General features: G+C 40.5%; 1 protein-coding gene across 5 annotated transcripts in view; it reads left to right on the forward strand.

Moving 5' to 3' along the window:
• Nucleotides 1–24,860, forward strand: part of FAM222B (family with sequence similarity 222 member B) — a 75,754-nt gene that overhangs the window by 47,530 nt on the left and 3,364 nt on the right. For 3 of the 5 annotated variants that reach the window (XM_081270987.1, XM_081270991.1, XM_081270988.1), the window contains exon 2: nt 14,267–14,388. In XM_081270987.1, coding sequence (XP_081127113.1) covers nt 14,307–14,388 — 82 coding nt within the window. In that variant the 5' untranslated portion in view covers nt 14,267–14,306. Of the gene's footprint in view, nt 1–8,043; nt 8,145–14,266; nt 14,389–24,860 lie in introns of all 5 variants that reach the window. The other 2 variants (XM_081270990.1, XM_081270989.1) reach the window with 1 other exon arrangement.

Raw genomic sequence — 24,860 nt, forward strand, 5'->3', positions numbered from 1 at the left:
TGGGCCTAGCTAGTACGAGCATTTAAAAAACTGTTGATATGATCCAATAAGAATGGATCAGTTTGATATCTCACTGTAGTTATCCTTCACTATGTCTTCAACTTGGGGTGTTTTAGATTTTTTTAAAAAAATATTTGTTGGTGTTATAAGGTTAAAAAAATGATTTACACTGTATTTGCAGTTTGCATTATTTAAAAATACAGCCAGGCACAGTAACGCATGTCTGTAATCTTAGCAGCTTCGGAGGTTGAGGCAGGAGGATCGAGAGTTCAGAGCCAACCTTTGAACAAGCGAGTTCAACAGCAAGTGCTAAGCTACCCGATGAGACCCTGTCTCTTAAAAAAAAAAAAATAGGGTTGGGGGACATAGCTCAGTGTTCAACTGCCCCTGAGTTCAATTCCTGGTACCTGCCCCCCTGAATATAAAAAGTAACTGCTTACATTTCTGTACGAATACCTTTAGTGGGAATAGTGTCTACACTCCCCTCAAATGCACTCCTTGTTGTTATAAATCCTCTCTCTTTCACTGTTCCCATTTATATAATACTTTACCTATGCAAAATTTCATCTAAACTGTTCTTAAAACATTTTTAAACAGTGCTTTCTTGCAGTGCTACTCTCTATCTATTTATTTATTAGTTGTGGTGGACACAATACCTTTATTTTATTTATTTATATGTGGTGCTGAGAATAGACCCAGGGCCTCAACACATGCTAGGTGAGCACTCTACTGCTAAGCCACAACTCAGCCTTCAGTGTTACTCTTTATAAAGTAAAAATATAGACTTATTGCCTCTTAAAAATTTTAAGCCCAGCCAGGCATGGTGGCATATGCTTGTAATCTCTGTGACTCAGGAGGCTGAGGCAGGAGTATTGCAAATTCAAGGCCCTAAGCAATTTAGCAAGACCTTGATTCAAAATGAAAAACAAAAGATCTGGGGATGTAGCTCAGTGGCAAAGTATCCCTGGACTCAATCCCTAGTACCAAAAAGAAAGGAAAAAAAGCCCAGCAGTGTACAATGATTATAGACATTTAGTCACCAAAAAGGAGCATTATCTATGTACCAGTACTTCATCAAAGTAATAGGGTCAGAAAATGGAGGTATATAGAACCAAAAACTTTGATTTAGACTTGGTTCAGAATAATTAACTATAAGTTGTAAACTTAGAACAGGCAAATTTGGGTGGGTACAGGGACCAATCTCAGCCATTTAGTGAGAACCTGTCTCAAAAAATAAAAAGGGGGCTGGGATGTAGCCCACTGGCAAAGCATCTCCCTTGCATTCACAAAGCCCTAGGTTCAACCCCCAGTTCCAAAAAAGACAAAAAGAAAAGAAAGAAAAAATCAAAAGGAATGGGGAGGTATTCAGTACAGTAGCAAGCACCTCTGGGTTCAATTCCCAGTACAAGGGTAGGGGGAAAATAGAGCAAGCTTGCTTACTTTCCTTTTTTTCTTTTCCTTTTCTTTTCTTGTCCTTGTACTGGGCATTGAACCCAGAGGTGCTTCTACTACCCAGCTCTATCCCCAGCTGCTCCACCCCCACACCTCTAATTTTGAGATATGATCTTGCTAAGTTGCCAACACTGACTTCGGATGTGATGACATTCTCCTGCTCAGTTTCCTGAGTATCTGGGATTTCAGGTGTACAGCATTGAGCCCTGCTAGAGCAAATTTTCTAAATGACTCTAAGTTTTAAATTTTTATTATCATTTCAACTTGAAATTCTAGACTCTAGACTAGGTTTTAAGGTCCTTACTTTCTGGTGAGGTGACTCTGAGGCAAAGGATTCTATACTGGGGAAATTTGGCCACTTGTATGTTATGCAGTTAAGGGAGGGAGGAAAGGGCATAAATTATTTATTTAGTATTCTCTAAACACATGACTTCTGAAATTTAATACCTTGTTAAATTTTAAAATTATTTTTCCACGTTGTACCTACAATTTATAAGATTATAGAAGCTATACTGGGGAACTTTTTTCCATTTTTATCAGAATAAAAACCTGTCTCTGGGGCTGGGGATGTGGCTCAAGCGGTAGTGCGCTCGCCTGGCATGCGTGCGGCCCGGGTTCGATCCTCAGCACCACATACAAACAAAGATGTTGTGTCCGCCGAAAACTAAAAAATAAATATTAAAATTATTTCTCTCCTCTCTCTCTCTCTCTCTCTCTCTCTCTCTCTCTCTTTAAAAAAAAAAAAAAAAACAAAAAAAAAACCTGTCTCTGGTCTTTTTTTTGGGGGGGGGGGGCGGGGGAGTGTTGGGAATTAGAACCCCAACCCTCAATGCCAGATAGGCACTCTTATCACTGAGGCACATCCCCAGTCCCATGGTCTGACTTGCTTTTGACCTCACTCAGAGCCTATTAAAGAACTTTCTAAACACACTGAAACTTAAAATTATGGTCAACTTTGATATCTTTCCTACAGATTTCCTTTAAAGAAAAAAAAAAATCTAGCTCAGTGGTAGAGTGCTTGCTTAACTTGAAGTTTCCCAGGCTGAGCTCAAACTTGGAATCCTCTTGCTTTAGCCTCTTCAGTAGCTGGGGTTTACAAGAGTTCACTGTTATTTTAAAGAAATATAGCTTATTTGTGTATGTTTATTTTGTATCCTGCAACTTTATTACTTTTGTGTGTGTGTGTGTGCTGGGGATTGAACCCAGGGCCTTGTGCTCAAGGCAGCCCCTCTACCAACTGAGCTAAATCCCCAGCCCTATTATTATTATTATTATTTTTTTTTTTTTAAAGAGAGAGTGAGAGAGGAGAGAGAGAGAGAGAGAGAATTTTTTTAATATTTATTTCTTAGTTCTCGGCGGACACAACATCTCTGTTGGTATGTGGTGCTGAGGATCGAACCCGGGCCGCACGCATGCCAGGCGAGCGCGCTACCGCTTGAGCCACATCCCCAGCCCCCCTATTATTTTTTTCACCCCCCTAGTACTTAGGATTGAACCCAGGACTTCGTGCATGGTAAGTAAACACTCTACCACGGAGCTACCTCTCCAACTAGCCTCCAGCTTTATTGAACTTTGACAGTTTTTTGATGAGCTTTCAGGGATTTTCTGTATATAAGATCATGTCATGGGCAAACATAATTTTACTTCTTCCTTTCCAGTTTGGAAGCCTTTCATTTCTTTTTCATGTTTAATTGCTCTGGCTAGGACTTTCAGTACTATATTGAATAGAAGTGGCAAGAGTGGCCCTGTCTTACTTCTGACATTAGAAAAAAGCTTTCAGCCTTTTTATTTTTTATGGCCTTTTTATTTTGAGACAGTCTTGCTAAGTTGCTGAAGCTGACCTAGAACGTGTGATCCTCTTTCCTTCAGCCTCTGGAGTTGTTGGGATTACAGCGATATCCCATTGTACCTGGCTTTCTCCTTCTGTTGACATGATCAGATATTTTTCTTTAATTCTGTTAGTCTGATTCATCACCTGTATAGATTTGCCTATGTTAAACCATCCTTACATCCTTGGGATAAATCCCACTTGATCAAGTGAATGATCCTTTTAATGTGCTGTTGAATTCAGTTTGTAATCATTTTGTTGAGGATTTTTGTGTCTGTATTCATCATGGAATTTTTCTGTAGTGTTCTTGTCTTGCTTTGGTGTCACAGTAATGCTAGCCTCATAAAATGAGTTGGATGTATTCCCTCTTCAGTTTTTTGGAAGAGTTTGAAAAGCACTGGTAGTATTCTTTAAATGTTTGGTAGAATTCTCTTGGTCTCTTGTTTTCATTGTCTTTCTGGGCATAAACCCAAGTATTTATGAGCAAAATTGTTTCCAGTTTGAGAACTCTGCTTGTGATTATGATTGTGATTAAATATTAAGGTCATTCTACCCTTCTGAGGTGGAGTTATAGTGATTCAGCCCTGATAGGGCTTCTGAAACTCAAACCTGTTATATAACAAAATGAAAACTTGAAAGTTCTGGGTTAACTGCCCTCAATAAATACAGCCTGCTTATTTACATTTTTAGGAATACTCATTTTTACTAGGCTGGGGATTAAAGTACAGAAAGCAAATGATACTTTTCTTTTTTTAAATAGTTTTTTTAGTTGTAGTTGGACACAATATCTTTATTTAATTTTATGTGGTGCTGAGGATCGAACCCAGTGCCCCACACGTGTGAGGCGGGCACTCTACCAATGAGCTACAGCCCCAGCCCCCAAATGATAACTTATCAATAAAAGTACCCAGGTATGTTTATGTTCTCTCACTCCTAGAGTGAAAGTACATACACACTAGTTAGCACTTCTGTTATGTGCTTCAATGGTAAGAATTTAAATAAGTTGCAGTGCTGGGTACCTCACATAGTTGTTGAGCACCTGTTTATTAGCATGCTAAGGCCCTGGGTTTAATACCCCATCACTGCACTCCCCCCCCCAAAAAAAAAGTTTCAGCTGATCATGGTGGCTCACACCCATAACCCCAGCAACTCCTGGTTAAGGCAGGAGAATTACAAGTTCAAGGCCAGCCTCAGCAATTTAGTGGGACCCTGTCTGGGGATATAGCTTAGTGGGCTCAATCCCCAGTACTGGGGCCAGGGGAGTGGGGGGGAGTGTCAGAACCTGAAGTTCAGAAATATGAGCCAGTAACATGTATTATATGAATAATCGCATTTCTGACCCTGTAACTTGGAAGGATAATTAAAAGGTAGGCTCTGCATTTCTCTCCAGGTCTTTACCATTGAAGTAAAAACTGTCTGCTTTCCTCTTTTGTTTTGTTTTTGGGTACTGGGGATTGAACTCAGGGGCACTCAACCACTGAGCCACATCCCCAGTACTATTTGTTTTGGTATTTTATTTGAGACAAGATCTCACGGAGTTATTTAGTGTCTCACTTTTTGCTGAAGCTGGCTTTGAACTTGCAATCCTTCCATCTTAGCCTCCTGAGCTGCTGGAATTACAGGTGTGTGCCACTGCACCCAGCACTTCTACTGTCCTTTTATAAAAGGGACTGAGTGCACTGCAAGAATTGAAGGGAAAACAGGGTTGAGACACACAAATTTTACCAAGACAATGGGACAACTTTGAAGGGAAGAGTCCAGACTGTAACTTCATGATATATATATAGCCTCTATGTTTATTTTCATAAAACTACTCTGTGGATGAAGGACTAGAATTCTTATTGAATTGCACTGAAAAGGGATCCACTCTGATCTTTCACACCTTCATTCATGAAAGGAGGCAACAGCTATTCACTTCTTAGACCTAGACCAATCCAGTTTAAGATGACACTTTTTTTGGTGGTGATGGGGTGGTATTGGATATTTAACTCAGGGATACTTCACAGTCATATCTCCAGACCTTTTTTTAAAAAAAAATAAATATATATATTTTTTTTAGTTGTAGATGGACACAATACCTTTATTTTATGTATCTTTATATGGTGCTGAGACTCAAACCCAGGACGTCAGATATGTGAGATGAGTGCTCTACTGCTGAGCTCCAGCCCTCCAGATCTTTTTATTTTATATTTTGAGACAGGGTCTTGCTAAGTTGCTGAGGCTGGCCTCAAACTTGCAATCCTCCTGTCTTAGCCTCCCAAGTTGCTGAGGCAGGAGGATTCTAAGTTCCAGGGCCTCAGCAACTTAATGAGACCCTGTCTCAAAATAAAACAGAAGCAGGGATGTAGCTCAGCGGTAAAGCACGCCAGGGTGAAATCCCTACTGCCTCTAACCCCCTGCAAAAAAAGTCACATGTTTAAATATATGTGACACATATCTCTGAAAGAACTTGAAAGGTGACACAGTTCCAAAAGAGGGAGCATGACCATTTTTTCTCCCTTATTGATAATACATTTGTCATATGTTTTTTAAAAAGTTTAGATAAGCACCAGTCTTAGGAAGTTCACATTCAAATCAAAAGGTTAAAATGTCCAAGGGAAGAGAACACTTTTTGGTACTTGAATAAGAATTCAAGAGATAGCACTGGATTAGAAATAAGTAGTTAGTGATCTATAGAAGAACAATTTTTTGCCACCGAAAGTACTTTGAGGACTAGGGTAGGGATGGGAAATAAAGTGAGAACCTGTGTGATAAATTTTGTAATGGTAGAATTTTGAAGGAGATTTCCAAACCCCTAAAGTTGGTTTGTAGCAGACACAGTCATGGAGTCTCAGCAAGCTAAGTCCAGAGTGAACATCCATTCTTTCCCCAGCCTAGAGTTGTAAGGTTAAAATTGCAAGTGGCTTTTAGGTCCCCTGTTAGGTTCATAATAGAGAAGAAAGAGGCCTTTAAGCAGTGTCTGAACATTATTAAGCTTGAACAAATAGTGAAAGGATAATTTTAGCAGGGATTTCACAGTTACTTGGGTGACCGAAGTACCTTTTGCATAGATTATAAAACACCTTAAAGAATGACTGATTTGCTGGGTGTGGTGGTGCAGGCCTGTAATCCCAGTGACTGGGTGTGGTGGTGCAGGCCTGTAATCCCAGTGACTCAGGAGGCTAAGGCAAGAGGATCTCATGTTCAAAGCCAGCCTCAGCAATTTAGTGAGGCCTTCAACGACTTACTGAGACCCTGTCTCAAAATAAAAAGTAAAAAGGACAGGGAATGTGGCTCAGTGGTAAAGAGCCCTGGTGACCCCCCCCCCCAAAAAAAAAAAGATGATCATGCAGAATCTAATTCAATAAACTTATAATTTTTTGCCATCTTTGGTGCTGCTTATTTTTCCAAGAGAAGTATTTTGGTCCCTCTAGGTTTATTTTTATTTTTTAGTTTTAGATGGACCCCAATACCTTTATTTCATTTATTTTTATGTGGTGCTGAGGATCTAACCCAGTGCCTCACACATTCTAGGCACACATTCTACCAATGAGCTACACTCCCAACCCCTCTAGGTTTTATTTTATTTGGTGGGTGGGTACCAGGGATTGAACTCGGGAACACTCAGCCACTGAGCCACATCCCCAGCCTTACTTTGTTTTTTATTTAAGACAGGGTCTCACTAAGTTGTTTAGTGCCTCAACTTTTGCTGAGTCTGGCTTTGAACTTGCGATTTTCCTGTCTCAGCCTCCCCAAGCCACTGCAATTACAGGCATGTGCCACCACGCCTGGCTCCCTCTTGGTGTTTTTTTGTTTGTTTGTTTAATTTTTTAAAAAGATGTTGATGGACCTTTATTTCATTTACTTATTTATATGTGATGCTGAGAATCGAACCCAGTGCCTCATACATGCTAGGCAAGTGCTCTACCACTGAGCCAGAACCTCAGTCCTCCCTCTAGGTTTTAATAACTCACATTTCTTGGACTGCAGGAGTAAAAGAACAGGATAAAATGTTCCCTGACTATCAAAAGTTCTCAAATTTTTAGTTAAGCCTTTGACTTATGAATGACAGAGCTTGTCAAAGATACTGGTAATAATTATTTTAATTAATTTGGTTTTTTTCCTTCTTTCTTTCTTTCCTTTCGTTATAAATGGACACATACCTTTCTTTTATTTGTTTATTTTTATGTGTGCTGAGGATCAAACCCAGTGCCTTACATGTGCTAGGCAAGCGCACGACCACTAAACCACAACCCAAGCCCCTAATTGAGTTTCTTTCTTTTCTTTTCTTTTTTTTTTTTAAGAGAGAGTGAGAGAGGAGAGAGAGAGAGAGAGAATTTTTAATATTTATTTTTTAGTTCTCGGCGGACACAACATCTTTGTTGGTATGTGGTGCTGAGGATCGAACCCGGGCCGCACGCATGCCAGGCGAGCGCGCTACCGCTTGAGCCACATCCCCAGCCCCTAATTGAGTTTCTTAATCATAATCTCTTTAAGATGAATGTATTTAGGAGTCAGATAAACAATGGATGTAACATCCCCCCCCCGCCCCCCCCCCCCCCCCCGTACCTGGGGTGGCAGTGATGCTCTGATTTAGGCACTATTCCCAATTCCACTTTTTTTTTTGAGTTGTACTGTGGATTGAACCCAAAGCATTGCGCTTACTAGGCAAGCACTCTACTACTGTGCTACGTCCCCAGACACTTTTCTGGGTTTTGGACTCGGGCACTCAACCAGTGAGCCATATCCCAAGCCCTACTTTTTTTTTTTTTTTTTTTTAATAGAGACAAGGTCTCACTGAGTTGCTCAGCACCTTGCTGTTGCTGGGACTGGCTTTGAATTTGTGAACCTCTTGCCTCAGCCTCCTGAGCTACTGGATTTGCAGGTATGCGCCACCACACCTGGCTACTTTTCTGGCCTTTTTTTTTTTTTTTTTTTTTTGGGTAGTTGTAGATGGACACAATACCTTTATTTTATTTGTTTATTTTTATGTGGTGCTAAGGATCGAACCCAGTGCCTCACACATGCTAGGCAAGTGTTCTGCCAACTGAGCTACAGCCCCAGCCCTTTTCTTTTTCTTTGAGACAGGGTTTCACTGAATTGTTCAGATTGGTCTCAAATCGAATCCTCCTTCCTCAGCCTCATGAGTACCTAGAATTATTGGCATGTGCTGCTGCACCTGACTTTTTTTTTTAAGTTGTCGATGGACTTTTATTTTATTTATTTATATGTTGTGCTGAAAATGAAACCCAGTGCCTCACATGCTAGGCAAGTACTCTTCTGCTGAGCCACAATTAAAGTCCATAAATGGCAGATTTAAATTTTTGAGTCACAGCGTGAGTCAGAAGCTGGGCTGATCAATCTGGGTTTTGGGGTGACCAAGGAGGGTTTTTTTGGTTTGTTTTCAAGGTGGGGATTGAAGGCAGATTAAGAAAAACAGGAAAAAACTGGTGAAGTAGTATTGAAGGCACTAGATAGATAGATGGTGGATGGTAAGACTGTCAGGGGAAGTTGAATTGGCTCATCATATGCCTCCATCACTCCCCAAGGAAGTTTTCATTTAATAGAATGTATCTTTTCCCACCAAATCATGTATGAGGAATGTTCTTGCTCTTTTACTTATCCTTCAGTTGTCTTAAACCTGAGTAGGGAAGGCTGGGGTTATGGCTTAGTGGTAGAACACGAGTGAGGCCCTGGGTTCGATCCTCAGCACCACATAAAAATAAATAAAATAAAGGTATTGTGTCCAACTACAAGTAAAAAATAAATATTAAAAAAAAACTTGAGAAGGGAGAAACAGTACAAATGCAGATTGAGGTTTCCCTACCAGCACGGATCCCCCACCCCAGGCAAAGATGACCCTTTATCAGATTCTACCCAGGAGAGCAGAGAAAGTCATATCACAACTCTAATGAAACATCTAATATTCTTCTGAACAGAGGCAAGGCTCAGGAGAGAGAGATGAAAGTACATTTGAATTTTTCCAATGGGGAAAATAGGTTTATTCCTTAATTAGTGGTAGCCTGGGAAATGCCAGCCCTTGTGCAGGTGCCTCAGGAGAACTTGAACACCCTAGTTCTGTGCTGTGATACCATAGCTCTGGCCCCTCAGGTAGCAGTCCTGGCTTACCAGCTGGTAGAAGCAAAGCTTGCTGAGAGCTCACAGAGAGGCCAAGGAAACCATTCTGTTTTTGCTGTGATGTCTGCAGCATTACTACTTGATCTGTTCTGAAGGCAGGAGTTGAATTTTGAGGCCCTTTCAGAAGATAATGCTAGTGTTAATTTTCTGAGTCTAATTGTGCTCCTGGAAATATGAGCTGTAAAATTATATTGGGATTTATGTTTAAGAAAAAGCAGATGTGATAATAATGTGGAGGTGATTTAAAGTTTTTAAATAAAAGGCCTGTGTTTAGCTGCCACACCTCTAGAGGAATACTTTATACTGACATCTCAGCTTTCTAGAATGAGTTGTGGAGGAAACTTGCTTTATTCCTTTTTTTATTGTTGTTGTTATTATTTTTTTAGTTGTAGATGGACACAATATCTTTGTTTTACTTGTTTATTTTTTATATGGTGCTGAGGAACAAACCCAATGCCTCATGCATGTGAAGCAAGAGCTCAAACATTGAGCTACAACCCTAGCCTACTTTTTTCCCTTTTAATCACAGCCCCTATAAACTTCACAGTCTTGAGTCCATTCCATTTCTTCCCTGACCTAGCAGGATTTGATTCTTGACATGAGTAAAACTGGTCAAGGGGCTTGAAGCCTCCCTTAGCATTGAAGGCAGTCTTTTGGAAAGGATGGCAGATGGATCCCAGAACTCTTAAAAATGGGGGAGGGGGTGTCACAAATTAGAATTTCTATATTTAGCAACCCAGAGGGATGCCAGGGAGAGAGCTCAAAAGTATTCTAGGGTTGCTCTCTCCCTCTGGGAATGGTCGATATTCTCCCTTGAATGTGGATTCTTTGCTTTACTCCAAAAGCTCAAGATGACCCACATTCTTCTTTGAACATGTATTTCTCATTTTACCTCAAAATATATCTCTTCCTTGAGATAGCTCGCAAGGGAGAATGCTTTATACTGACATCTCTGCTTTCTAGAATGGGTTGTGGAGGGAAGTTGCTTTTTTCCTGTTTGATTACAACCTCCACAAGCCAGGAAGCTTCAAGGGATAGATTCTGCCTTGAATATATATCTGTTTTTCTAAATAAATGTGTCTCTGGGTTGTAGGAGGAGAGAAATCTAAGAAACCCTTATTCTGTTATTGTATGGATTGAAGTGTTATCTTTAATTCTAGGATTAAAAAAATAAAGCCAATTAGGATCATTAAACTAAAAAAAAATTCCGAATATTGGAAAACAAATTATTAAAAAGTGCAGGGGTGGGGCTGGGGTTGTGGCTCAGTGGTAGAGCGCTTACCTAGCACGAGTGAGGCCCTGGGTTTGATCCTCAGCACCACATAAAAATAAATAAATAGAATAAAGGTTGTGTGTCCAACTACATCTAAAATATATATAAAGTGCAGAGGGGATACATGTATGAACAAATGAATGGTGTGATTCTACTATTTGTACAATAGAGAAATGAAAAATTGTGCCCCATTTGTGTACTATGAATCAAAATGCATTCTGCTGTCATGTATAACAAATTAAAACAACAACAACAACAAAAAAGTGCAGGGTGGGGGAGGTTTGTGGCTCAGTGGTAGAGCTCTTGCCTAGCATGTAATGAGACACTGGGTTTGATTCTCAGTATCAAATAAAATAAATAAACACACAAAAAAATGTGCAGGGACAGAGTGGTATCTGCTAGACTGCTGAGTGAATGTCTGCTTTGAACTTTCATTATCAGTGTATCAGCAATCCACATGTGAACATTGCTTTAGGTTTGAGGGTTTGAGTTTGGTAAATTTTTCTTTATTTGTATTTATTATTATTATTTGGTACTGGGGATTTAACTCCAGTGCACTTTACCACTACTCTACATCTTTAGCCCATTTTAATTTTTTATTTGGAGACACGGTCTAAGTTGCTGAGGGTCTCCCTGATTTGTTGAGCCTGACCCAGAACTTCTGATCCTCTTGTCCTAGCCTTCTGAGTCGTTGGGATGGTGCATGCACAGGTGTGTGCACCATCATGCCTGAAAATTTTTCCTTATTTTAAACTTATTTATAGAAATAATGTGCCAAAGTATAAAGAAAAATTTCTGCCCAAATAATAGGTACTGTTTAAGTTTTTTTTTTTAAATAATTCTCCTTAGCCCTCTCTTTTTGAGAGAGAGAGAGAGAGAGAGAATTTTTTTAAATATTTTTATTTTTTTAATTTTCGGCGGACACAACATCTTTGTTTGTATGTGGTGCTGAGGATCGAACCCAGGCCGCACGCACGCCAGGCGAGCGCGCTACCGCTTGAGCCACATCCCCAGCCCGACATTTTATTTCTTAAGGCTCTGCAGTTGGCACACTGTGTTCATTTCTTTTGTCCCACTCACTACAGACTTAAGATCGAATCTGTGCCCCCCCCAAAAAAACAAAACTCTTGGGCAGTTCTGTTCTCATTGAGTCATCCAATCTTCAGTTCTTTATGCAGTTGCTATCTTAGATGCAGTTTAAGCATTCCCTTTTATAAAGTGTCTTTTCGGTTTCCTGGTCTTGCAAGCTAGAGCTCTAAGATACTCATCATAACGAGGTAGTTTCACATACCTGAGAGAATCCTCTAAGGGAAATAAAGAGATTTTGAGGCCTTTGTTTAATTTTTGAGCACTCTTCCTTTTTGTAGTAATCTAAACCATAATCCACCATCATGGTTTCTGGGTTTTGTAGTATTGGGAAGGAAGTTCATGTATTTTACTGTAATCTACTTAATTTGAGAAAAGCTTGTTTCCAGGTACATAGGAGCTTGCATTGTTGATAATACTTCCTTCACTACAGCAGAGTTGTGTGTTTGGGTTGTATATGTCTCTTTGCTACACAACACCAATTAAATCAATTTTTTTTTTTTTTTGTGGTACTGGTGATTGAACCTAGAAGGGCCTTATGCTTGAGAGGCAAGTGCTTTTCCACAGATCTATATCACTATCTCTTTTAAAATATTTATTGTGAGACAGGGTCTTGATAAGTTGCCCTGGCCAGCCTTAAAACTTGTCAGCCTCCTGCCTTAGGCTTCCAAGTAGTTGGGATTGCAAGTGTGTAGCCCCACACCTAGCAGTAGTCCATACCATTTTGATATAATGTTAGTATTACCTACCCAGAGGGGACTGCTGGCAGCCTAGGAGCAATGCCCTCCCTTTTCTTTTTTGGGGGGTCCAGGAAGCCTAATTGTGTGAAACATGATACAAAAGATGAATTCTTCAAAATTTACAAGTAAATTTTGCTTTAAAAGTGGTTAATTAGGGGTTGGGGATGTGGCTCAAGTGGTAGCACACTCACCTAGCATTCATGAGGCACTGAGTTCGATTCTCAGCACCACATAAAAATAAAATAAAGATATTGTGTCCACCTAAAACTAAAAATAAATATCTTTTTAAAAAGTGGTTAATTATAGCTGGGTGTGGTGGTGCACACCTATAATGGGAGGCTTAGACAGGAGAATCACAAGTTTGAGGGCCAGCCACAGCAACTTATCAAGACCCTAAGCAATTTAGAGAGACCCTATTTCAAAATTTAAAAAATGAAAAGGGCTCCAGGGGGGCTGGGGATATAGCTCAATTGGTACAGTGCTTGTTTTGCATGCATAAAGCCCTGGGTTCAATCCCCAATATCACACACACACAAAAAAAAAGTGTGTGTGGGGGGTGTGCGCCAGGCACAGTGGCACATGCCTGTAATCCCAATGGCTTGGGAGTCTAAACCAGGAGGATAGGGAGTTCAAAGGAAGCCTCAGCAAAAGCCAAAAAAAAAAAAAAAAAAAAAAACCCCAACAACAATAAAACCAGTTAATTGGATGTCCTAGGATTCTTTGTTCCTTCTTGGTTTTATTTCTTTGTTTTTGATTTTCATTCATTTATTTTGATACCAGGGTTTGAACCCAAATATGCTTAACAACTGAGCCACATCACCAGGCCTTGCTAAAGTGCTGAGGCTAGCTTTGAACTCACAATCCTCTTGCCTCGGCCTCCCAAGCTATTGAGATTATAGGCATGCACCACCATGCCCAGCCCAATCTTTTTTTTTTCCTTACTGAGGATTGAACTCGGGCACTCGAACACTGAGTCATGTCCCTCCCTAGCCCTATTGTTTTTAGAGATGGGGTCTCAGTGAGCTGCTTAAGCACCTTGCTTTTGCTGAGGCTGGCTTTGAACTTGTGATCCTACTGCTTCAGCCTTCTGAGAGGCTGAGATTACAGTCATGCACCACAACACCTGGCCCCAGTCCCTTTAAAGTTGTAGATGGACACAATACCTTTGTTTTATTTTTTTTATTTTTATGTGGTACTAAGGATCGAACTTAGCAGTGCCTCACATGTACCAGGCACACACTCTATCACTGAGCTACACCCGAGTCCCCCTTTTATTTCTTTTATTTTGAGATGGGGTCTTCCTAAGTTGCTGAAGTTGGCTTTCAACTTGTAATCCTCCTGGGTTAACCTCCCTAGTCACTGGGATTATAGGCGTGATCCATTGCACCTGACTCCTTTATTTTAAAAGTGAGTTAGGATTGATTACCAGATCACAAGTTGGATTTTGGGTGCTTTTGTTAGTCATCTTACTGTAAGTTCTAGTACTTGTTAAGAAAGTGGAAACTTTACAAATATACCTTATTTTCCAATTATTTGTATGAATAGGTATTTTTTCCACTCGTACATCTATGCTGAATGAAATAACATTTTAGCCATCAGAATGGTTGGTGCTACAAATAAACATGTAGATATATTATTCAGCAAACATACTGTTAATTAAATTGTTTATCTACCTAAACTTGGGCCTGTGCTGCTCATATCTGATTTCCCTGGTATCTTCCCTGAATGAATTGCCTTGTGTTCCATGACCTTGTTTTTTTGTCATTACAGTGTGAGCCACTGCCCCATGTTGTGTTGATGCCGGTCTGCCATGCTAGCCTGTTTACCAGGGCCAGGTGACCTGTCCTTTCAGCTTCTTTCTCACACGCAGATGAACACTGGACTTCAGAAATGTAAGTAATCTGGATCCCCAAGAAAGGATGTGTGATCCTTTGTTTAGTCCCTACATGTGAGTTATCCCAGAGGCATATCTGGGGCATGTTGATTTTGAATTTTGTACCTCCAAGGTATTTGTCAGGAGAGCAGTTGCAAAAGCCCTTACCTGTCAGCAATGTGAGATAACTTTTATATCTTACAGAAATCCTCTTAAATACTACAGTTCTCCAGTTTATGTGATTTTAATTGTTACTAAGGTGCTTTATAAGATACGTACCCTTCAAAAACATGTTTCAGTTAACCCCCTGAGGAACTGGATGAAAACTTATAGTCCAGATTACTTACCGTATCTCTGAAGTAAACTATTTACACTGTTATGTTGTTTTGACCTGTGTACACTGTACCATGGAAACAGATAGTTCCCTTTGGTTTTGTTGTCTGCCTTCTGAGCCAGTGTGACTTCAGTTCACAGTAAGTAAAGGAACTCTTGTCCTCTGAAGAGTTGTGAGCTAGCTTTCTCAGCCTCTCTGGGCATTTGCCTGCTAGTATAATTCCCATAAGATTGAGCCTTTGAGAACTGTTAAGATTCCTGTCTTAATTACTTAAATTGGATCATTGTAGTTCATATTTTCCCAGATTCTTGCCTTCTATCCCTGCACTACATGACATGCAAGAAAAATATTCCATTCTTGGCTAATTATTACATATAATATCAGATATAAAAACAGCTTTGAATTTGGTGTGAACCCTCCCTTCAGAACACAAAAGGGGTTATCAATGAGATAGTGAGGTTTTCCTTTAATAGAACAGAGTGCTTAAGCATCTTAGCTGAATCCTTTACAAGAATTAGCAAGGTGGGTGTGCTAGTGCATGCCTGTAATCCCAGCAATTGGGGAAGCTAAGGCAGGAAGCTTGCAGGTTCAAGGCCACCCTGGGCAATTTAGCAAGACCCTGCCTCAAAATATAAAGGTCTGGGTATATAGCTGAGTGGTAGAGTGCCCTGTGTCCAGTCCCCAAAACAAAACAAAATTTACCAAACTTTTTTTTTAAAATGTATTTATTTTTTAACTGTAGTTGCACACAATACCTTTATTTTATTTATTTTTATGTGATGCTGAGGATTGAACCCAGGGCCTCGCACATGCTAGGCGAGCACTCTAACGCTGAGCCACAAACTTTTTTTTTTTTTATAAAGGCCAGATTGAAAATAGTTTTTGGTTTGTGGGCCACATAGTCTCTGTATATTCAGTTCTGCCATTATAGGGCAAAGACAACCATAGACAATATGTAAACAAAGGAATATGTATGTTCCAATAAAAAAATGTTTAAAATTATTTTTTAGTTGCTGATGGACCTTTATTTTATTTTTATTTTTATTTTTTTATAGGTCTTTAAAATTTTATTCTTTTTTTAACCATATGATTTATTTTTATTTTTTTTAGTCATACATAACAGCAGAATGTATTTTGTCATATAATACATACATGGAATGTACATACATCAATCATAATGTCTATTCCATTCTGCTGCCCTTCCTATCCCCCCTACTCCTCTCCTCCTCTCCCATCCTTTGTCTCTATCCAATCTAATGTGACACACTTTTCTTTTTCTCATCGCAACATCATATATGTATTCTGTATAACAATGAGGTTCTCCTTCCATCTTCCATGCAACTCCCCTTCTCCCTTTTTTTCCCTCTCACCTCTCTTCCCTATTTAGTGGTGGTCTTCTTCTCATGCTCTTCCTCCCTATCCCATTTTGAGTCACCCCCGTTATATCAGAGAAGACATTCGGCATTTGTTTTTTAGGGATTGGCTAACTTCACTTAGCATAATCTGCTCTAATGCTATCCATTTGCCTGCAAATGCCATGATCTTGTTATTTTTTAGTGCTGATTAATATTCCATTGTGTATAAATTCCACATTTTTTTAAAGTTTATTTTTTTTAAAGAGAGAGAGAAAGAGAGAGAGAGAGAGAATTTTTTATTTAATATTTATTTTTTAGTTTTCGGCGGACACAACATCTTTGTTTATATGTGGTGCTGAGGATCCAACCCGGGCCGCACGCATGCCAGGCGAGCGTGATACCGCTTGAGCCACATCCCCAGCCCTCCATATTTTTTTAATCCATTCATCTATTGAAGGGCATATTTTTATTTTTTTAAAAAATATTTTTTAGTTGTAGTTGGACACAATACCTTTATTTTATTTATTTATTCTTATGTGGTGCCGAGGATCGAACCCAGGGCCTCACATGTGCTAGGTGAGCACTCTACTGCCGAGCCACAACCCCAGCCCCTATTTTTATTTATTTATATGAGGTGCTGACAGTTGAACCCAGTGCCTCACATACAGTGAATTACAACCCTAGCCCTCCAATAAAAATTTTTACAAAAACAGCTGGAGTTGGTATACAGGCTGTAGTTTGCCACCCCTGTTCTACGAGATCATCAGAAGTTAAAAGTGGTCTAGTTTTGGACTGTATAATTCAGAGGGAGAGCATGTGCCTAGCGTGGGCAAAGTCCTAGGTTCAATCCCTAGCACCCCATATACACTGGGGGGGGAAAAAAACTAGCCTTTTGAGAGAGCATAGACTCAGAACCTGATAGTTTTGAATTTGTCTGACAAATCCAGTTTTGTGAAAGGACAAAGCTGAAGGTGACAGTTTTCTTCTACAACTCCCTAATATATAAGCCAGTTCTCTAATACCAGCTTTGATGAACTCAGCCTTTCTCTCACTTTCCAAAAAAAAAAAAATTGTTTTGCAGTGCTGAGGACTGAACCCAGGGCCTGACTCATCCTAGTAATTGCTCTAACTACTGAGAGGTATACCTAGCCTGAATGATAATTTAGTGATGAAATTTTGTTTTCCATCGTCATCCAAATCATCACATTAACTTCACTGTGCCTAGTTCTAGGCTTTTAGGCACAATTGGAGAGGAAATATACTTGGATATATACAATAAGATGACAAAGAGAAAACTCGTTTTTTTCTAGATTGCTTAACACACTACAGCAACTTCACTCAGAGATATATCAAGGGAAGAGCCATTTAAGGGAAAATGCAAATAGTGTTGACTATTTATTTATTTATATTTTTTTGAGAGACTGGGGATTGAACCTAGGGGTGTTTTACCACTGAACTATATCCCTAGCCCTTTTATTTTTTATTTTGAGACAGGGTCTTGCTACATTGCCAAGGCTGGCTTTGAACTTGTCTTCCTGCCTCAGCCTCCCAAGTTACTGGCATTACAAGTGTGCACCACTTGATGCTGACTTTAGATCTCCACTTTGTTTTCCTAAAAGCAGCCCCAAATAGCCTCTGATAACCACTGTCTTCAGTTATGGATTTAAGAATTGAGATATTGGCAGGGTTCAAGGGCTCGTGCCTGTAATCCCAGAGGCTCTGGAGGCTGAGACAGAAGGATCGAAAGTTCAAAGCCACCCTCAGCAACAGTGAGGCACTAAGCAACTTGGTGAGACTCTGTCTCAAAATACAAAGTAGGGCTTGGGATATGGCTCAGTGGTTTAGTGCCCCTGAGTTCAATCCCCAGTACCCCTCCGCTTAAAAAAAAAAAAAAAAAGAATTAAGATATGGACATGCATGAAGCTCTGGTTTGATCCCCAGCAACAGACACACACATACTGAGATATTATTGTTTTAGGCTGTTATATTTCATATGGAGGATATGTATTTGATCCCCTCTAGCTTTCTTGTTACTATCATTAAACATACCCAACCTTTGCAGAAGAGGTGATTTAATAGTGCTTAAGCTTACCTGCTTTCTTTTTTCACCCCTCAAAGAAAACATCCTATAATGTGACATACCTGCTACCATTAAACAGTTACAGTTAAGGTAATGTGGAGCCCAGTAACCAAAGCCCAGGCCCATCAGCTGTAGTAAATAAAAAAAGTTTTGTTTTTTTTTTTAGATATGTATTATTTATTTAAGTTGGACACAATACCTTTATTTTATTTATTTTTATATGGTGCTGAGGAGCAAACCCAGGGCCTCGCATGTGCTAGGCAAGCCCTCTACCACTGAGCCACCACCCCAGCCCCCCATAAAAATATTTTTGTGGTTTGGGCTGGTTGTATTGGTCAATAATAGAATGCTTGAATGCTTATAGCATGCTGGAGGCCCTAAGTTTATTTAGTCCACAGCACAAAAAGCAAAAATATTTTTTAGACTCTGCTATTTATCCTTTTTCTGCCCTACATCCTTAGGAGGGTGTGAGGTTTTTTTTGTTTGTTTGTTTGTTTGTTTGTTTTCTCCCCTCCCTTTGGGGTATTAGGAATTGAATTCAAGGCTTCACACATTCTAGGCATGTGCTCTCCCAGTGAGCCACATTCCTAGCCCTTCAGACAGGTTTTACAAATTGCTAGACACAGAGGTTGGTGGAATAGAATGGTGCACAGGTGTTTATAGCTTAAGGTACTTTATATTTTGATTTATCTTGGGCTCAGGATTTAACTCAGGGATAGAGCACTTGCCTACTATGCACAGGGAGCCAGGTTTAATCCCCAGCACTGCAAAGGAAGGAACGAAGGGAGGGAAAGGAAAAGGAAAAAATGAAGAAACATCTGAAGGTAGCAAGGTAGTGGAGGTGGACAAAGTGTCAGGAGATGTAGTATGTAGTTTCTTGGCCCAGCATGTGAAGTCATTTGGCTAAAGGCTTTTCTCCAGGCTTTAGTGCCCTTGTGTTCAAAATGGTAGGACTGATCCTTTCTAACTCTTTTCTTCTCCTTCCCTTTGTCCCTTTCTCCCCTTCCTTTTCAATATGTGTGTGTGAATATAAAACATTTCCCATCATTTTATGTGTGTGTTTGTGCAGGGTACTGAGGACTGAACCCAGGATCACTTCCCCATTGAGCTATATCCCCAGTCCTTCTAATTTTTATTTTGAGGCTGGTCTCACTAAGTTGCCCAGGCTGGTCTTGAAGTTGGGGTCCTCTGCCTTAGCCTCCTGAGTCACTGGGATTATACGTGGATGCTTTCATGGAATTCTTCTAGAAATGCCATAGTGTCATTTAAGAGTCTTCAGCTATTTTAGAACTCTGTACTTTTTCTCTGACCATCTTCTAAAATGGCCAATAAAATGTGATTTTGAAAGTTTTTCTTCCTTACCCTTGCCAAACCTCTGCTCATTTCCCCAGCTCAGGATCCAGGTATATAATAGTGGCTCATAAAGTATTCACTGTGAAAATGGCTGAAATGGTCAAAAGTCCTTGGTCCTCACTCCATCTTTTAAATAATAACTGATCCCACTTTATGGCAGAGACTTAGAGGTCTTGGGACAAATGCCCAAGTTACCTTTTACCACTTTAGATGCCTGTCTACCCCCTAGTGGAGGGCCCTGGAATGGGTTATTTACCCAATGACTGGATAAATTCATTATTGTTAGAAATAATAGCTAACATTTGTTGACTGCTAGACATGTGCCACATGCTATTTTTAATGTCTTCAGAACAGATCCTTGTTCATTTGTTTGGTTTGATTTGGGGGGTGTTTTGGATGGTACTAGGGATTGAATCCAGTGTGTCACACATGCTAGGCAAGCACTGAGCTACAGCCCCAATCCTTTTTAAATTAAAAAGAAAATAAATTATTTCTAAAATTTTTTGGTACTGAGGATTGAACCCAGTGGTGTTTTACCACTGAGCACATCTCCAGCCCTTTTTATTTTTTATTTTGAGACAGTATCTTGCTAAGTTGCTTAGGGTCTCACTGAGTCGGAGGCTGGTCTTGAACTTGGAATTCTCCTATCTCAGCCTCCCAAGCCTTTGGGTTATAGGCATACACCACCAAACCCAGCTTTTTTTTTAATTGATACAGTGTCTGCTCCTTGCCTGACCTCCCAGGTTACTGTGATGGAACTACAGGTGTGTGCCAACACATCCAGCTCCTGTGTGCGGGCTCTGGCCCTCCCTCCCTCCCTCCCTCTCTCTCTCTCTCTTTTTTCTTTTTAAGATGAGGAGACACTGTATTGCTCAAGCTAGTCACAAACTCCTAGGTGCTCAGGTTATCCTCCTGCCTTACCCTCCCAAGTAGCTGGGATTGCAGGCATACATCACTGCACCTAGCCATATGTTCTCATTCATTCCTTAGTATTATTATATAAGAGACTCTCCTTCCTTCCTTCTTTTTTTCATTTTGGTACTAGGGATTACACCTAGCGGTGTTTTACCACTAAGCTACATCCCCAGACTGTTTTTGGAGACAGGGTCTTGCTAAATTGCTTAGGACCTCAGTAGGTTGCTGATACTGGCCTCAAATTTGCAATCCACCTGCCTCAGTCTCCCAAGTCACTGGGATTACAGGTGTTCACCATCATATCCAGCGGTGTTCTGTTTTGAAACAGGGTCTCACTAAGTTGTTTAGTTGCCAAATTGCTGAGACTGGCCTTGAATTTGGAATTCTTTTGATTCAGCCTCCTGAGTCACTAGGATTATTGGTTCTCTTATTTTTCTTTTAAGGATTTGTCATTTATCTGTGTCAGTGACTAGGCCAAAACTTAATCAGATCAGTCTCCAAAGCCTGTGTTTAAAACACACTTGCCTGTTTCTCTCCAGTCTTTTGGCCTTTAGAATAGATGAGTAAGCAGAGCAGTCTCTTTAGGGAAGATTGGATTCGAGATTTTTGTTTTAATTTTTTTTTTAAGTTATCAATGGATAGCATAGTTTTGTTTATTTATTTTTTTTGTGGTGCTAAGGATTGAACCCAGTGCCTCACATATGTTAAGCAAGAGCTCTGCCACTAAGCTACAGCCCCAGCCCCAGCCCCAGATTCAAGATTTTTTTTTTACTCTAGCTCCTGGACAAAACTATAGTGTTTTCTAACCATGGAATCCCAATTCATAGTCCTATTTTATATCTCTATTAATGACACCATTGGTTCCAGATATTTAACTAAATTTCTTACAGAACTGTGGTATTTGTGTTGATTATATAAAGGAATATTTTACAAAAGGAAGGTGCCAACATGCTTGTGTGGGATGTGATAAGAAAGTTTTGAGAAAGAAGCTGGTTGTGGTTGAATGCTTCTATAGTTCCAGATACTTAGAAGGCTGAGGTAGGAGTATCGTGGAGTTCAAAGCCAGCCTGGGCAACATAGTAAGACCCCATCTCAAATAAAGAAAGAAGGAAAGAAAGGTTAAGTACCTTTAGGTTTAACCCTAGTACCGGCAACACCCCCCCAAAAAAAAAAAAAACCCTAATTTGATATGAACATTTTTCTCATAATAATGGAATATCTATTGTATACCCAGCATTCTTCTATGTATTTTTTTTTAATTTGGTGAAAATTTCAAAACAATTTCATGACCTAAGAATTCTACTCCTCACTCAATCCCTGGTTCCAAGAAAAAGGGTTAGAGGTGCTAGGGATATGGCATAGTGGTTAAGCACCCCTGGGTTCAATCTCTGGTACAAAATAAAACAAAAAAGAAGAAGGAAAAAAGAGTGGCTCAGGAGGCTGAAGCAGGAGGATTCCAAGTCTAAGTCCAACTGGGCAACTTACTGAGGTACTATCTCAAAAATGAAAGGACTGGGGTTGCAGCTCAGTTGGTAGAGCACCCCTGGGTTCAATCATTCCACCCTACTGAGGGTGAGGGGAAGGATTCTGTATGTACCTTGTGCGCACCTTTCCCACCCTTATTTTTCTTTATTTCTGATTGCTTCATTTGACTGTCCTTGTTACCACTGCCAGCATCAGTGAAGATAGGAGAGAGAGAACTAATCAGTATCATTAAGTATCCTTTCCATATTCCTGAATGAGGCCAACCTGACCTCTTTCCTCTCACAGAGAAAACCAACCTGAGAGTTGGAAGAAAGGAACTCTTATTCAAGAAGCTACTTATTGTACCTCTGCCTCCTAATTGGATTTCAAGGAGAAAAGCCCACCTACGCAGAAGTGGTGTTGAGGACCCGAAGGCAGACCTATATTTCATGTCTGAACTAATACCCAGCAGCTTCTGCCTTCCATTCCTCAGCTGAGCCCCACTTGTTCAGTCATGCAGTACCTATACTAATTGTGTCTGCTTCGGGTAAGGCACAGTACTAGGATTATCTCATGATTCTGACCAGTCAGACTCTTATGTACAGTGGCTAATCAGGGCAACTTGTGCTAGAATTCTTTTTTTTTTTTTTTAAGAGAGAGAGAGAATTTTAATATTTATTTTTTAGTTTTTGGCGGACACAGCAGCTTTGTATGTGGTGCTGAGGATCGAACCCGGGCCGCACGCATGCCAGGCGAGCGGGCTACCGCTTTAGCCACAGCCCCAGCCACATCCCCAGCCCCTGTGCTAGAATTCTGCTGCCCTGAGTTTAGCTCTTAGTGATCCCAGACTACTACTACTACTACTGCTACTACTACTACTACTACTACTTTTTTTTTTTTTTTTTTTAATTCTTGTCCAGGAGACTAAGAAGGGACAGAAAATAGCCACTCTGAATGGTGACTGAAGTCCATTTAGGGTCAGTGGCTTAAAAGAAATGATAGAACCGAAACCCTGATTTTAGGGCTTTATACTCTGATCAGATAGTCCTGCCTTGTGGATAGGAGATTTCTGGGCCTCCCTACCTTCCCCTTCTTCTTGCCCTCAGTTGTCACCATTAGTTGTTGTTTTGTACTGTAGACTGAACCCAGATGTGCTAAACCGTTTTTATTTTTTACTTATAAATAGGGTCTCACGAAGTTGCTGATGCTGGCCTGGAACTTGTGATCAGCCTGTTAATCAGCCTGCCTTAGCCTCCTGAGCTGCTGGTATTACAGGCGTGTGCCACCAAGCATCACCTCACGTTTATCTTTTTTTTTTTTTTTTTTTTGGAGGAGTGGTACCAGAGATTGAACTCGGGGGCACTTAATCACCAAGCCAAATCCCCAGCCCTTTTTTATATTTTATTAGAGACAGGGTCTCACTGAGTTGCTTATGGCCTCGCTAAATTGCTGAGGCTGGATTTAAACTTGCAATCCTCCTGCCTCAGCCTCCCAAGTCACTAGGATTACAAGCATGCGCCACCACGCCTGGCATATTTATCTTTTTAATGACCATTCCCAAAGCAGATATTCACAACATTTATTTCATTTATGCATGAGCATCTATCCTATCCTCAGCAAGTAAAGCAAGTCCTTAAAGCAGGTCCTTAAATATATAGGAGACATCTATTAAGTATTTGAAGGGGGCTGGGGATGTGGCTCAAGCGGTAGCGCGCTCGCCTTGCCCGCGTGCGGCCCGGGTTAGATCCTCAGCACCACATACCAACAAAGATGTTGTCTGCCGAGAACTAAAAAATATTAAAAATTCTCTCTCTCTCTCTCTCTATCTATCCTCTCTCCTCTCTCACTCTCTTTAAAAAAAAAAAAAAGTATTTGAAGGAACAGACCTTTTTCTTCTCTGTATGCTCTCTTTTCACTTACGACTGTCTTTTTTTTTTTTTTTTTTTTTTTGAGCATGAGACCAAATTTCCCCGTCCCTCCTAAACTTGAGCTTTCTTTTCCTGCTTCAGAGAGCAGCAGTTTCTAAGCAGTTGTTGCCAGCTAACCAGCAATGTCACCAAACATAGGCAGCTGTGCCCTTTTCCATTTAAGACATTCACTAGTTTGCTCTTGTTCCAGTTGGTGCCCAGTGACTTGAATGGGGTCTACTTTGGGCCAAGGCCAGCTGAGGCCACAAGCTGGGCATTCAGCAGATGAGTCCTTGATCTGTCCTGTCTGTCTTCTGCAAGGGAGGAAACAGGGAGGGAGTCGACTATCTGAGCCCAGGCCCACAGCCAAGCACTTTCCTTCTCCTTTGGGCAGTCAATGTGTGTACTTTCTCATTCAGCAAGCATTTATTAAGCACCTTTTGTGTATACTCAGGGGAGTCCCTCCTTTGAGAGAGTGAGCACTAAGCAGAGACCCCTTGCAGGAGCCAGGCATCCTTAAAGAGCTATTGTTCGGGGAACCTTTTCCTTTTTGGAAGCCCTACATCCGCTGGAGCCTCCTGATGGGAGGCCCTGGGAGATGGGAACAAAGAGACTGTTAACATTAATGAGGCACATTGAGTGGGTATTTCCGCAGTCTCCAAGGGAAGGCAGGTTTTCCTCTTTCTTTTTGGAAAGTGACAGTTGCTGTGGACCAAAAAGGAACTATTTTTGGCACCCAGGACTTAAAGATGCTCAGTTCCCTCCCTGCTGCCCTGTCATTTATTATCACCCTCCACACAGGGAAATAAATAAAGCCTTTTGATCTTCACCCAGTAAGGCACAGAATAAACTTAAACAAAAGTGAACTTGTGACATGGATGAGGAAGAGATGTTGACAGCTTCTTCCTCTGCTCCTGAAAAAGAAGCATTCTGTCAGCTGTGCCAGATGGACATGTCTACCCATGGCACCCCAGCTGCCAAGGAAGGCACAAGGGAAAGTTTGATGCCTCACTGGCCACTGCAGGCTGAACAGTAGCCACTGTGGGTACCCTTTTTACCAGAGTGTTATAGGAAGGGACTTGA

Source organism: Spermophilus citellus (genome assembly GCF_964194105.1).
Source record: "Spermophilus citellus genome assembly, chromosome: 17".
Classification (NCBI taxonomy): domain Eukaryota; kingdom Metazoa; phylum Chordata; class Mammalia; order Rodentia; family Sciuridae; genus Spermophilus; species Spermophilus citellus.